Here is a 16346-nt window from a genome sequence, read left to right on the forward strand (position 1 = left end):
GCAATCATGAAATTAGCAAACATAAATCCTACAGAGGAACAAGGATTAAATTTTAGTGCCTACTACTTAAAGTTTTAGACACGTACATAGGTTTTCTCCCTTTTAGTGGGGAGCATTTATATTAAAAACGTGAGGGTAAAATTATTCTGTTTCTGAAATACATTTACACTAAAAAGAATAAAAGAACAGAATGTTTTTAAAAATACCAAGCACTTTTCATAATGCACTCTAAAGGACAAAATAGCTTTTCTAGATCAGAATTCTTGTATTTTTCGAAAATTCTACGAAAATGACACCACAAATGAAGAAAAGTGCGGTTCTAGTCATTTCAAACCAAACTTTCCCAATAACAAAAATATGCATGTTTCAACACTCAAAGTTATGATTGAAAGCTAGATAATAATAAATCCTCTTCATGACATGAGCCGCACTTTTCTTCGTTTGTGGTGTCATTTTCAAAAACTACAGGAATTCTTAAATTGTCCTTTGTGACCCAGAAAAATTATTTTGTACTTTTTGAGTTCATTATGAAAAGTTCTTGGTATTTTTTAAAAAATTCTGTTATTTGTTTGTTTACAAAATAAGTCAATTTTTGTTCTGCGCACTTGGATCGTAATGGAAACACAATGTTGTCAGCCCCGCCTTATCTCGTAACGGATAAACGAAAACCCCGCTTATACGAATAAAATCTCCAGGAACCGAATATTTCCCAATGTTAGACATTTCGCAATGTTAGGGATCCCGCTTAATCGAACAATTTCCCCGGTTAATCGAATAATAGTGATCAGCTTTCGCATATGTTTTAGCTGAGAAAATTTTTGAATACATAAAAAATCAATTAAGAGCAATTACTGAAGCAAAAATTAAAAATTGTATTTTTCGGCAAACAACCGGCGGGGGAAAAAACATTCATAATCCATCAAAGCATATCCACTATTCTATTTATTTTCTTTTATCGTTGCCATTACCAACAGACAGTTGATAATTAAATTAAAAAACACAACGAAATATAAACATTGCAGAAGATAAGAAATTGATAGATATTAATTGCGTAAAACACGGTAATTGAAGTTTGAAAGGTGCTCCCAAAATACCTTGAGCAAGGAATTCACTATTATGGACTGTCTCCAAAAAATATTAACTGAAAAAAGGTGTCGGAACAAAGATTCACTACCCATAGTTGTAAGTGACATAATTTTCATACATACTTTTATTTACTTAGCTTATTTAAAACGCTTTTTAATAAAAAACATGTTTCTTCTATTACTTAGATATTGATTTATTATAACGTTTTAAGACAAACGTTGTCAATCAGGAAAAATAAATAAAATTTCCCCGCTGATTCGAATAATATTTCTTGGAACTCACGGTATTCGTTTAAGCGGGGGCCGACTACCAGTTTTCCATTCAGTAGGGAAATTCATCACAGACCTCTTACGATCAAGAAAAACCATCGCTCAGCTCGCCTTAAACCTTATCATACTGCCCTGTGCAGGTAAACAGCAGTAACTGCAGAAATGATTTTTCAAGATATTTGAAGAAACGCGTTTTGGATTTAATGCTAACAGTAGGAAAGTGTTGGAATTAGACGTCTTTTTCGCGCGTTATTTTCAGCGGAAACCAAATAAGCGAGCTTGTACAGTAAAGATAACGCACAATGACAAAAATGCAAAAAAATCAAAAATGAAAAATTTGCAGTTACTGCTTTTCCCCTGCACACGGCAGTACAGTATTGCACCATTGATATCCTTAGACCTCATTAACAATTTCACTGATGATCTCCGGGGGGGGGGGGGGGGGGGGAACTAACCTTACGGACATAGCTTTTTCTTCCGTGCCTCTGGGGGTGATGGGTAGTGATTGGTGTTTTCGGAGGAAAGGAAGAGAAGACAGAATTAATAAGAGAGATGGGGAAGGGGGAAAGCCCGGTAAATGTATCTTTGCAGAGTTTCCTAAAAAGTAACAACGACTAGGATTATTCAGCAGTTTTCCAAAAATCATTAGTGGGTCCCCTTATTAAGCGTGCAAGTTGCTCCGATATTCGATAAAGTTTGATAATTTTCAATGATTAAGTAGAAAGAGAATAAGCTTGATCCATTTCGCCGTACGAAACTATTCAAAATAGTTATACCTGGATGGAAACAATTAAAAACTCATGTTTAAAACTATTTTCGTCCCGAAATGTACTCGAGAGAACTCGTACTGAAACTTCACTTTGACAAATTCAACAGAATCTAATAAAAGTGAAAATGTTTTAGATTGTGCAAAAAAAAAAAAAATAATAATAATAATAATAATAATTTTTTACAAAGGTCGGTAACATGATAATGAGTGATAGTCTTTCAATGATGAAAAGTAATGAAAGATGTCTAATTTAAAAAATAGCTTTGATCCCACAAATTCAATTCATTTCTGGTGAAATGATTCAATGTTTTTCGTAAAACAATGTTTTTTATGCTACGTAATGTGTACTACAGCCTATATAGAGCTAATATTCTAATGATCAATAGGCAATTTCATTAGTTATTTCCTTTTATATTAAATTTACCTTGACTTCAATCAGTTTGGTATGTATTCTCATTTTCCCAATTGTATTGTTTGCATCAAAAATAAAGATTGCATTAAAAATTTGAGTCAATAAAATTCATAATACACTGAAACACTTTATTACATAAAATAAGAATATTTACATGATTAGTTCATTAGTTTGCTTCCATATCACTACATTTCTTATTGTTGTCAGGGTAACAAATTAATTACAACACTACATTTCACTAGAAATCTGCTCAGATGCAATGATAAATAAATTGGTTAGAGCAATTTTTTTGTCATTTTGAACTGAAAAACATTTGAATTGCAACAAGCAACATTTTGAATTTGATTTTGTGAACAATTGTAGGAGAAAATTGAAAACTTTATTCCCAAATTGTATCCTTTCTTCGAAAAAATGTAAACAATAATTAAATAATATACTATTTCCATTTTAGAACAGTCTCAAATTTCATTCTATGTATTACACTAACTTATATTGCGTAATATAGAATAACATTGCAACTGTAACGAAAACCCTTTAAAGCGGCCACCCATTTTGAACGGCCGAAATTTTGCGGAACGAAGGGGTGGCTGCTCAGAGAGGTTGCGCTGTATAAGGTATATTTGCAGATACTAAGGACATAGACGCCAAAATAAAATTTGATTCATATTGTTTGTTCAATTTATGGTTTAGGCTGCTTTTACGATATCTAACACATTCTGAGCAATTCCTAAAACAGATAGTCCGTGGGACAGTCAACCATATTGTTTCATTCTACGACAATGGAATTGCAAAATGAAAAAAAAAAAAAAACAGCAGGAATGAACAAGAAAATATTCCATGGTTAAAATACTAAAATATCTTGATTCGAAGTTGAGTAGAAAAGAAAGTCATGGTTTTCTTTCTAAATTTTTTATTTTCATATTTTTAACGTAATGAAAATACGTTTTTAACAATCGTTTCATAGCTGTTGACATCCATCGAACCGGCTGATAATGTTTACGTGGAATAATTCTTAAGTTAAAGCGTTGCTGCTTGGAAGCTTGGTCAAAGCTTTTTTACTATGTATGCGGAATTTAATGAAAAAGAAACGTCATAATTTGTGAAAATACGCATTGCTACAGTATTTCCTAATAAAGATTTCATTTTAAAACATTGCATTGGGTTAAATAGCAGAATCAGCTACAGGTCAGAATGAGCCGACTAACTAGTAAGATCGCAGAACAAGCAGCTCTGACACAGAACATTGCAATCTATGGTATTCTGAGATGCATAATTACAGTGACTCCCAAAAGTGTTCGTACACCTACGACTTTCAATGAAATATGACCCTATCCACTGGTTAGAATTAATATTTCGGAATAGGTATTTAATTATAAGATCTATGATCAATTTTCAACAAAACTACATGAAATTTTTTTTTAATTATTTAAACTTAATGATTAATGACCACAAACAAAATACAGTTATTGAGAATATTGAAAATATTGAGTCATTGAAAATAGTGAGTAAATGTCTATTAAAAATAACTTAAATGCATAACATACTGTTTTATGCATATACCATAGCATGCATCATGATATACACGATATTATCAAGAACACAATACTTATATACATGTTACTCATTTGTGTAATGTATGCATACAAAAAGGGCTCGTCGTAAATATGATAAACGTTGAATAGGATACTTTGGGCTGAAATGCATGTTAAGAGTTAAAAAATAAATGAACAAAAATGGCACAACACAGTAAAAAATTGTTTTAAAATAATTTACGAGAGCATTTCGTTTACTGTTACCATCATTTTGCATTGCCTTCTTCGAAACTGGTTGCGTATTCTAAAGAGAGTTGATTGTAGAAACATGTATGATTTTTTGAGTAATTTAAAAGTTTAAAAAAAATAATAAAATAAACCTCACAAATTAGTACATACCCGTGTAGGTAAAACTGCATTTAAAGCACCTCTAATCTGGAGACGAGTCCGCACAAAGAATAACCAGTGACTTTCACTAGAGAGACAGTTATGAGAGTTTTCAACATTTTTTTTTAAAATCCAAAATAAATTTCGATACATTTGTATGAATAAGTCGTATGAAATTTTTAAACTTTATGCAGCCACAAGATGTCCCGTGTCAGAGCTTAGTTTGCATAGGAATTCTCAGAAGCTAAAATCTGTACTTATTTTATTAGGTGGTTTTTTTACACGTTAAATAGAATTCAGATAGTTTATAGCTAAAGCTTGTTGTCAGAAGATCAGCACACCGCATTTATTTCGCTGTACAGGTTCGTATTTTCTTAGCTCCCTTTTAGCTGCGTTTCTATTTGACAAGGCTAGGGTAAGGTAGGGTCCCGTTGGTTCATGTTCTCTCGTTGACCCGATTAACTTCTCGGTGGACTTGACCTCTACATAAAATGCCACAGTGAAGTGTGAAGTATTGCATACGATGTAATTAAGACTTCGCTTGTTCCTCCTTGTTAAGGAAAGCAGGGAAATCGGAGTACGGTTGTGTGTGCGGGGGGGGGGGGGGGGGAGGGGTGAGATGCTAACACTTTTTATTTTTTGTTTAATCTTTTATTGGAATGAATGTAACTAAACGGTCTGAAGTTGCATTTTCACGTTGCATCCGTTTCACCAAAGCATTTCTTACGGGGCATCAATTTTTGCGCAGGAGCTCAAATTTCTAAAACATAACATTGAAATATTTGTGACATGGGTTTAAGTTACATCCATAGATCAAATGAAAAACAAATAATGGAATTTTTATTCAAAGTGTATTATACAAAAGAATCAGAGCTCAATTACCAACCAGACCAATTAGGCTGTTGGCCATGGGTCCCCAATTTTTAAGAGACCCAAAAATACTAAAATTGCTGCAGTTTCTATGTAAGAAAATTAAGGTACTCTCCTGAATTTATCTAGTTTTTCATGTGTACAAGTGTGGGTTGCTTTGAATAAGTGATTTAACACCTGAACACCCCTGAAACTACCACCCCTGATTCTTTATTAATGCTTTTGTTTATAAGGTTTGACTGTAGAGGACCCCCAAAAAATTTTGTTTATTGTCTACATTAGTCGGACCCTGAAAATATTACATACAAAGATCCAATTCGTCACACATCACGCAAAGCGAATATATGCATTGCAAGAACTTACAAGTTGACCGCAATTCGTTGAAGCCTTGTTACTAAACTTACTAGATATTTACTTCATGTAGTGAGTTTTTCTGAATGTAACTAGACTGCCAACTGATTATAGCAGAGCAAACATGCTGGAGGCAGTCCTTGTTTCAGAAGCCTACACTTTGATTTAGAAATGCATAAAATGGAGTTAAAACTGCATAATTTGGGTAAAGCAGCTGAAATTATCTGAAAACTAGAGCTGCTAGAGAAACTTTTAAATTTATTTCTTCGTTTAAACCATTTCTTTAAATTAAAAAAAAAGAAGAATACTCCCCTAAAACAACTCCCGTAGCAGACCAAAAAGGTTATTTTGTTTTTACAACCTCAATGATATAAATCAGCAAAAGTGGAAATAAATAATAATGTTTCTTCCCTCAATGATCAGTAAAAGGGGAAATTTAGGGCGAATTCATTCTGATTAGTAGATGCATTAGTTCGCACAACGCTCAGGGGTCGAACGGCGCGATGACACTTCTTCCAGGCCCACTCAAAGAGAAAAATCGCGGTATCAGTTGCGGTTTTTCAACAGTAGCAAATGAGTACATTAGTTAAAAGAGAAGAACGATTGAACATCTGGAACTCTTCAAATCTTCAGATACAAAAGGCTTTAGAATCTCCATGGGGGGTGTGTCTCCCCGACTCCCGCGAGGAAATGGCAACCCTCCGCCAAGCCAGTTCACCGTTGGCGACGAATTTGTTCCTAAATGTCGGCTTTTGTCCCAAAACATGTTTTCGTTAGTAATTTATTTTCTCTGCGGAGCTTACAAACCGGTCTCGAAGTGAAAGTTCTTCTCCATTATCTATATTCTTTGGTAATATGCTCCGGAAGAAGTACTGTTATGGGAAATAAGATACTAGTACAGAAAACTCAAGTTTTGACAGACATGCAACGTTTCTATTAGAATTGCGCATTCTTAACCCTGAATTGTTATAAAAAAATTCTCTGGAAGAATTACTTTTCTGGGAAATAAGATGCTATTATCGGTAATCCAAGTTTTGAGTGGCACGTGACGCTTCTATTAGAATTGCGCAACCTTATCTCTGAAATGTTATAATATGTTTGGGAAGAATTACTTTTGCGGGAAATAAAGTGCTAGCATGGCTAGTACAGGCAATCCTAGTTTTGACAGATATGCGACGCTTCTATTATTAGAATTGCGCATCTTTGATTCTGGTCACGTTATATAACGTTTAGTCACATGTGATAATCAGTGGAAACGCAGTTTATGACGCTGGCAAGACTTCAATCTGCGTCTTTTCTAATCCGTTTATACCAAAGTGAAGTTGCACAAGTGCCTCTTAAATCCTTTATGGAAAGAGTGACGTTGGTGTCTATTATTTTTGTGTCGCCTCTTTTAAGGCTTCATAAACAGATGGCGCAGATCTGTTTCTAGAACCTCAATTTTGTGTGAGGACACATGTTACGTTTTGAGGATCAGATTCCACAGTCAAGAGCTCACCAGTTTCTGAAATCAGTTACCATGTTCTTTTCAACGGGACTTACGTAAAATGCAATGAAGTTTAATGGTAAGAAAATGTTTTAGTTGAACCTATATTAATTATTGAAAGTAATTACTTATTAAAAAATGTTGCTAATTTTTAAAAGGATCTAGCACCTAAGGTAATTCAAAAAAAATAAATAAATATAATGAGTAGGCCATTGGGGGAGGGAGGGGGGGGGGAGTTTCGGCTCTTGGCCAAAATATTTATTCATGTGGTTTCAAATCGTTGACTAATAGCTCTTCATTTTGTGCGTACTTAAATATAGGAGTGTAACATTTTTTTAAAAAATCGTCCTTACTTTTTGAATATTTGATTACTTTGAGCAAATTTATTTATTTTTTTTTTTTGATTAAGTAACTCATATACTTTCATATTTAAAAATAATATTAGGTGCTTGCTTTTGAGTGAATTGCATGAACTAGCGAATTCTGGGAAAAGGGTTATGTAACTTTTAGCCCCGTGCCTGCCAGGGGTTGGTTGTTAAACCATCGGGGGCAAGTTGTGACAGTAAAAAACGAACCGAATCTGAGAGTTTTTATTCAGAACAATCAATTTCGTAAGAAATAAATAACTACCTTTGCGCAGAGAAGTAAATAGAAATCAACAACGTTATAACGCACAAAATTAGCAGTAATCTGCTAATTTTGTACGTCATTACGTTGATTACTAATTACTGTCTGACCACGGATTGTATGGAAAGACAAACATCCATTTTACAGCCGGAAATGGACGAACCTATTATTTTTTTAGCGATACCAGCTTTTGCAGAAGCAGAGTATCATTCAAATGAGCGGAATATCGGCATCAAATTTTTACTTTCCCCCCTCATTCAGATAGATTCGTCTTATATGGACGTTTGAAAATTCCACACAATCCGTGGTCGGACAGTAATCAGTTTTGTACTTAATTTGAGTAAAAAACACAGCATTTTAATGTTTGCAAGTTTTTAGAACAGCTTCATACCTCAATGGTGAAAAAATATGTTAACTTTGGACCTAACACTTAACCAAAATTGAGAGCTTAAATGAAATAAAAACTTTCGCATATAATTACATTTGGTATTATTTCTCATGAAAACATAGAAAAAGTTTCTACTAAACTTGAAGACAGAGTATTCTTTAACATAAACTTAATAAAAATTAATGAAGCATTAATTATACTTTATCAGTAAAACATCAAATGTTGACTCTTAAGCCAAAAAGTAATCAATCAAAAAAACTGAAACTCATTAGTTTAGTCATCATAATCTAAAAAGTAGCTTTCACAATTCAAGCATACTCAGACAAATCCTTTAGCACAATGATTCCCGACCTGCGGTCAATCGCTGCCAAAAGGGGCATTGGGCATTTAAGAGACAAAATAATAATGTGAAAATGCCAGCGAATATTGCAATTGGAAACGTATTCAAAACGGATAGCTAAGAGTTCAGACAAGGAATCACAGATAAAAAGAAACAAATTTAAGTTTATTTGCTTCCTCCTTACTCCTTGGTTAAACCTTCAGGAATTATTTCATCCTTCATCGCCAAGTTTAAAAATTTTCATTTTCTTTCTTTTTTTTTTAAATTTTAAGTGTCGGCGTTTTTAATTCCCTCATATTCTCATTCATTCCATCATAAAAAGAAAATATTTTTTTAAAAGAATGTACTACAGTCTAGTCCCGACTTACGCGAGGGATGCGTTCCAAGACCCTTCGCGTAAGTTGAAATTTCGCGTTGTGGAAAAGGGTATGTTTAAAAACGTTGATAAACATACCTATACGATTAAGGAAAGGACACTTGTAAACACCACCTCAAACTGTTAAAACCCATTTCTTAACTATACATTACTGTTTCTTAAATAAAAAATTGAATTTTTATTTATTTATTTATTTTTAAGTTTTATTTAACATAAAAAACTGCTACGATGCACAAAATCAATGATCAATGGGAATGGAAGACGTAAAATAAACCACTACGGTATGTACATTATGTAGTAAAAAAAACAAATGCATTATAGTTTTTGAAACTTTCTCTTTTTCCTTCTATCTTCACAAACTTTAAACGAAACAGCGCTCTTAGGTGTCATTATATTTCATTAACTTTCCCATATAGAATGAAAAAAATAAATGGAAAATGTGGCGTATAGAGTTATTTGTATAAGCGATGTTCAGACTAGTACGGTGTAGGAACTTCCGCTCTCAGTGATGCCAAAAGGATGAAGGTCCAATCACGAAAAAACCGCGATTCCCCTCGGAAATTTTTCGTGTTGCGGGTGAAGAATTCGCGTTAGGAATAAAATTCCTTACCGGGGGGGGGGGGAATCGCGTTATAGCCATTTCGCGTAAGTCGGATCGCGTTGTAGCGGGAGTCGACTGTATTTTTGAAAAGAACATCAGTGATTTTAACTTATTATATTAAACTTCGAGTTCTGTTCGTTTTGGAAAAGAAAGAAAAAGAAACTAACAAATTTTACTTCTTTATTTATCTTTTTGGTATTGGAGTGATTGGATGAAATTGCTTTATTGTATGCATTTTACTTCAAATTCAAATTCGACATTTATGTTAGTTACGTCAATGATCAATAATATCTGCCATCAATAATAAGTAATATCGATGTTCACTAGCGCCAATTTATGGTTTTATCAAGGAAGAAAGGCGGGGGGTGACAGGTGTCAGTCAGCTTCAAGAAGAGGGCGATAGGCTCAAAAAAGTCGGGAACCACGGATTTAGCACATCTTACGTGTGACCATTTCTCGTCAATCTGAAAACGGACGGACAAAAATAATTACCATCTTCTAAGGTTTCTTCATCAGAGTCATGTAATAACTTATTTTTTTAAACTGTCTCTCGATTTTCAGCTGGTTTTACCTTCCTTACTTCCATTTTTACTTCCTTTTACAAAAAAAGGAAGTATTGTATTCACGAAAAAAATTTCACTCAAAAATCGGCCTTAATTTCCATTTTGCGCATTCCTGAATGAATGTTGAGTTTTTTTTTTTTTTTTTTTTGAACCCGACCACACGCGGATAAGTGCCTAAAAACGTATAGACCCCCGAAACATCCATTTTGACAATCCCCGAGTTAATTACAACGAATTTTCTCGTGACGTCCGTATGTAGGTATGTATGTATGCGCGTATGTATGTCGAATAACTCAAGAACGGTATGTCCTAGAAAGTTGAAATTTGGTACGTAGACTCCTAGTAGGGTCTAGTTGTGAACCTCCCCTTTTGGTTGCAATCGGGTGTGTCTACAGGGGGGTTTTGCACCTTTTTGTGGGGAAATCATTGTTAATTTCGCTGCAAACTCGAGTGGTGTTATAATTTGGCGGACACTTGGCGATATATCGCTAGTGTTTTGGTCGCCAAGTTTTGTCGCCAACTTGGCGACAAAAAAGCCAAGTAAATATAAAATAAGCAAGCCAAATTCCAAATATTAAACAAATTATATAAAAATAATGATGATTAGGTTTGAGCCCTTGTTTATTGTTTATTGTTTAGCATGTGGTGCATTTGCCCAATGTTACTCTATATTGCATGTACTGGAGCTTAAACATTCTCTTTTAGTTCATTGTTAAAAAAAATTGTTCTTTTGACCATATTTAATGATCCTCCACGGCTGTTGAGCTCTGGATTCATACTTTATCTTTTCCTTTTTAATAACTATTTGCAATTTTCCTTTTTATCATCATTATTTTTATATAATTTGTTTAATATTTGGAATTTGGCTTGCTTATTTTATATATATATATATATATATATATATATATATATATATATATATATATATATATATATATATATATATATATATATACAGGGGCGGCATTTCACCATTTCATTTGGGGGGTCGAGTTTTTTAAATATGTATAACCCAAAGCGAAACCAAATACACATTAGGTAACAAGAAGTTGTCATAAAATCGGTTTAGTATGAATAAAATTAGTGTTTAGAAACAATTAAAATTTTGATTCATTGACTAAAAATTTATCATACGAAACATCTCGCTGCTAATGATTTTATACCTTTTGGGAAAATTATAATGCATGATTTTTCGAATTCGGAAGAGCAGGGAATCGTGTTACTAATCTATCAGTGCCCAATGTCGTGCTGTTTTGCCAGTTCAGCTAAATAGAAAAGGTATTTTTTCCCCCTTTGTGCCTCGAAAATATTTCTCTAACCTCCTGAGACACAAAAAAAAATCTGACTCTACTAGCTGAACCGATTGTAATAGTTAAAAAATAATTGAAGTAACACAAAGTTATGTATAAAAGCACTTTTTATATCTTGCTCTTCAAAATCGCCCATGCTACTTCTAAAACTGTGAGGGGCTTAAACTTTTCATCATTGAATAATCTAGTCATGTCGGTGATCGCAGCTTCAATGAGATATCATCTGCCTCCAGCTCTGTTATTCACTATTCCAGACTGATGAGCCCATAATAAGGACGAAACTGCAGTCTCTGTATGTGAAAACCATTCTGTCGGTATATTGCTTGTAATTGTTCTTTCCTCATGCTAAAAATTTTACTCACAGTTGAAACATTTTATTTTTCGTTTTCAAAATCCAATCCAAATAACCATACAGAAAAATAATTATCATCAAATTTTGTGTTAATTTCATTCGAAACTGAATGTATTAATTCATACAAAATATTCAAAAATCAATGTTTGACTTCACATCATCATGTAGATTTTTGTCACTTTTTTTTTTCTTTTTTTGTTCTCTTTAAAATTGGCTAGGAGGAAGAATTTTTTTTTTTTTTTTTGAAAAATTTCACGATTGATTGAAATGTACACACAGATCGATTGTAGATTGAACTATGGTTTGAATAGTCGAGTAGCGGATTGAAGATATAGATTTTGATAGAGTAAAGCATTTTTCAAAAACTCGATACAAACAAATTGGATAAAAATTCAAACGAAGTCATACATGCTAAAGGGCATGAGCTTTTTCATCATTGAAAGAATCGTTTTGCAATAATTCTTCCAGTCGTCAAATCACTGCTTTGAAGTTATAGAGAAATGGTTTTATCGTTTTAACTCTTGAAGATTATCTTGTGTCACTCCGCGATTGCATAATTATAGAGCCCCATAAACGGTATTTGGTTAATATGTCTTTTCTTTTTTAATAATCACATGCATTTTGAAGAAGTTTCTATGAAAACATTATAGTGTATTGAGCAGCTGAAACATGTTTCTAGCAGAAGAAAGCAATGAACACTCATTAAATAAACATTAAAAAATGAGCGTAAAATTAAATGTAAAATATCAAGGAAATTTCTTGTGAAAACCATGCTGCCACACCACTTTTCACGAGCCTCTCGTATTGGACATACCATCGTAACACTGGGCACACAAGTGTGAAATATTTAGCCTATATGAGGCAATGTCGTCTTTAGTTAAAATTAACCATGATTTTCTATCAGTTTTCTATGTTCTGAAAAAGCCGAAAATACTTCATGAATTTCTAAGTCATCATCCAAATAACGAAAAACACTTCTTCTAGTCTGAGAATGTGTCGAGTTTCATCAAATAATTGCTTAACCAGCGAGATTTCCTTTAGTGAACATTTATTTACGACTTAAGTAAATTGAATTCACCCATTTTCTATCATTCTGCTCAAAAAATTTGGGGGTGCAACCGCCCCCTCTTGACCCCCCCTATTTGCCGCCCCTGTATATATATATATATATATATATATATATATATATATATATATATATATATATATATATATATATATATATATATATATATATATATCTGGTTTCAATTTGGCCACTGTTGGTGATATTTAGAGAGTTAACTATTGAATCACATTAAAATTGCCAGTAATGGGGAAATAACATTAAGTTGGTGTAAAAGGAAGTCATGTGATGCACACATCAGCTCGCTTTGTTTTGCGATTCTTGTTGACTCATTTTCTTTCCTGATGAGAGGAGCAACTGCCACCCGGACTCTTCAGAGTTAAAAAATAACAATCGGTTGAAAAGTGATTTTTACTCGAAGGATTAATTTAGTTCACAAAAGTAAAAACTGAAAATTCCAATTATACATAAAGGGACTTTTCTCATATTATTTCATAAAGGTAGCCTTTGAATTAGAAGGGGGAATCTACATTGCCCATACGTTCCGAATTTTGATCCCAAATTCCATTTTCAGAGGTCATTCAATCAGCAGTATTAAAATCCAATAATAAAGCTTAATTTTATTTTTTTTTAAAAAGAAAGATAAAAGGAAAACATCAGATTTTATTGTGCCTCCCCCAAACCCCCACACTTCATTTGCCCCCCCCCCCTCCCCCCATCCAACTTTTTTGATGCACCAGCAGCCTATGAAAAGACGTATGATCGAAATTCAAATAAAACATTTTGGTTATTGCAAATTTAATCTAATATATACATAACAATTAAAATGTAATTTAAAAGTTTCTAGTGAGCACAGAAATTTAGACTCAACAAAAGTTTCAGCATAATTAATTCTTAGTTCTGCAGTAGCTTTTATTGTATCCGGTACCTCTTGAAATTTAAATGGTTTTAATTCTTGCATTAATTTTATTATAACTCAACATTCCATATTAAAAATGTACCACCTGTTTTTTTGTAAGGTTTTAAACTCAAAGCAGAAGAAAAATAATTGTTCTCCAGCCAAGTAAAATTTATAGGAAAAAAAAAAAGCTAATCCACACCAAAATTGCATTTCCTAGCAACCAACATTGCTTGTATAAACTACGCACAAAATCGAATCGCCGTAACTCTTACACTTACATTTAACGAAAATCGCATTACATGGCGAATTCAAGCATGTGTTCCATGTAAATTCTATTTTAAAAACCATGTATTATGCATTCTGATTCGAACGTTCGATCGAGACAACCTCTGATGTAGTTCTCTGGATAAAATAGTTCTTTTTCGATCTCGCTGATGTGTATGCTAAGAAGGAATTTCCCCAATTTCGTTCAGAGCGGAAAATTTCCGTTGCAGTGAGCCATGTTAAGCGCTTCATTGGTTATGGTGTTGCTTTTTGAAGTAGAATGTCGTGATTTAAGTTTCACGATGCAATAAATTTTGTCAATAGGGAAGGATACTAATTTCAGTTTTTGGATAAATGCTTTTCTGAAGGCCTGTTGATATAGTTAAACGCTTAATACTTAGAGACGCGTTAATTTGTCTAGTTTGATAACTATTAGGAGTTCTTCACAGACCCGTCATTTCAGGGGGGGGGGGTATGTATGAATTCAATGTATTTTTGCAAAAAAAACATCGAAATACAAGCTAAATGCTTAAGGGTCATTCCATAGTGATTAACGTAACATTCGCAGCTGATTTTCTTACTTTTTTTACTTACACCGGGAGTAAAAGTAATTTTTTTTTTTTTTTGGTTTAATATGCAGATTTAAAATGTACAAGATGACTATTTTTCATTTCTACCAAGAATTTGAAGCAAAATAAGCGCTGGCAGGTATTTTTTCACCAAAAAAGGCATCGTGACTGAAGTAACATTTTTGAAACCCTGAGAAACAATGCTTACGTTATGAGACACATTTTTCTGAAAGTTACGCAGGCATTTAAAATTGGCTGATATATTTGTAAGAGGTAAACATTCTGTTTTAAAAAATATACTACAGATTTATTGCAGATGAATCTTTTTTTGGCCCTTAATGGTACTTTTACGAAAAACTGTGTGTGACTAACGTAACCATCGAATAACAAACAATGAATGCATATAAAAAAACTTTTTGTAATTAATATCTTGCTCTTTTATATTACTTTTACACTTTTTATGAACCTTTTTTATGTTTCATTATGGTTCTTTCTTTTATTTGTTTCCATAATAGTGTAAGAAATTGAATGGGAGGATTCAGTTCAATTAACTCAATTTGAATGTGCGAAAAAAAAAAAAAATAATAAACTGCTTTTACTAACTGAATAACATCATTTTTGGGCAAATTAAATCCTAAATATATCTTTTTAAAAAGTTAACTTTATACAAGTTGATAGTTTCACCAAATTCTAGTATTCTGCCGATATACTAGTTATCGTTATAAGAAACTCCGTAGTACTTTTCAACGGCATATTAATTTTTAAGGTTTAATGATTCATCGAACGAATAATGTTGTGCATCATGAATTAAAATGTAATATTGAAGAAAATATATTTGAACATTTTTACAGAATGCATTTTAATTCCAGATTATCACCGCAAATGCTTAAATTTTTAAATGATCATTCATGCATTTTCTGAAATATACTGCATCAGCGCTTATTGTCACTGTCTCATGTAACATCTTCAAATGTTTTCCAACGAGCTGCCATTACTTCATTTTAATAATAGGTGGAGATGTATTTTCTATAAAAGAGAGAAATTCTCCTTTGTTAAGACTGTCTTTCTATTTTCTTAATTCTTTTGCTTAGATTCTTGTGCTGAATGCACATTCAGTAGAATACTCATTTTGCTTTACTCGCCTTTTTTTTAAATAATAATTATTTAAATTCGAAGAATCTTTTTAAGGACCTTTAAAAAAGTACTTTTCTAAGTAGACAAGGTCTACAATGTAATATTACTGGTATTTTTCACCCTAAATATTTTTATCAATATAGAATGCCTACTTATTCAAAATTGTTCATGAAAATGTACATTAAATTACATAAGTTTTAAATGTTAGCAGTCATTTTTAAAATGTTGCGTTAGTCACATGCAAACTGTTACGTTAGTCACAGCTCAAATGTTACGTTAGTCACACTAATTATTTTATATCTACTGATACTAAAATAAATATTTTGCACTTTTTAAGTAGATATGATACAGAGGTAGGAAAATAAAAAAGAGCTGTTTGGTTCAATCATCTGGTTTAATTTTTAAGCAGAAAATAGTACATTTTCGTGACTAACGTAACGTAAATATTTTCAGTGAAATAACCAAACTAATTAAATACTTATCTTACAATGTATGCAAAAAGAACAGTCAATTTTATTGGGCCAACATCTAATCATTTAGAATTTACATAGATTTTTTAAAAATTTGCTGAAATTTTTACATTACACAACAAGAAAACTTAACGCATGTTTTTTTGCGTATGCTAAGCCTTTTCTACAACCTCGTGCGTTTAGAGCCAGAAGAAAAACACCGAAGAAATTTTAGCAAATTGTT

The 16346-nt window shown here is 32.7% G+C and overlaps 1 protein-coding gene across 2 annotated transcripts in view; it reads left to right on the plus strand.

Moving 5' to 3' along the window:
• LOC129230088 (uncharacterized) overlaps window positions 1-16346 on the plus strand; it is a 161731-nt gene that overhangs the window by 93114 nt on the left and 52271 nt on the right. Inside the window, exon 1 of one of the 2 annotated variants that reach the window (XM_054864482.1) lies at window positions 7112-7241. The exons of the other annotated variant lie outside the window; for it this stretch is intronic. Coding sequence (XP_054720457.1) covers window positions 7229-7241 — 13 coding nt within the window. The 5' untranslated portion in view covers window positions 7112-7228. Of the gene's footprint in view, window positions 1-7111; window positions 7242-16346 lie in introns of those variants that run through there. 2 annotated transcript variants of the gene reach the window in all.

This window comes from Uloborus diversus, chromosome 9 (assembly GCF_026930045.1).
Source record: "Uloborus diversus isolate 005 chromosome 9, Udiv.v.3.1, whole genome shotgun sequence".
NCBI classification, from domain to species: domain Eukaryota; kingdom Metazoa; phylum Arthropoda; class Arachnida; order Araneae; family Uloboridae; genus Uloborus; species Uloborus diversus.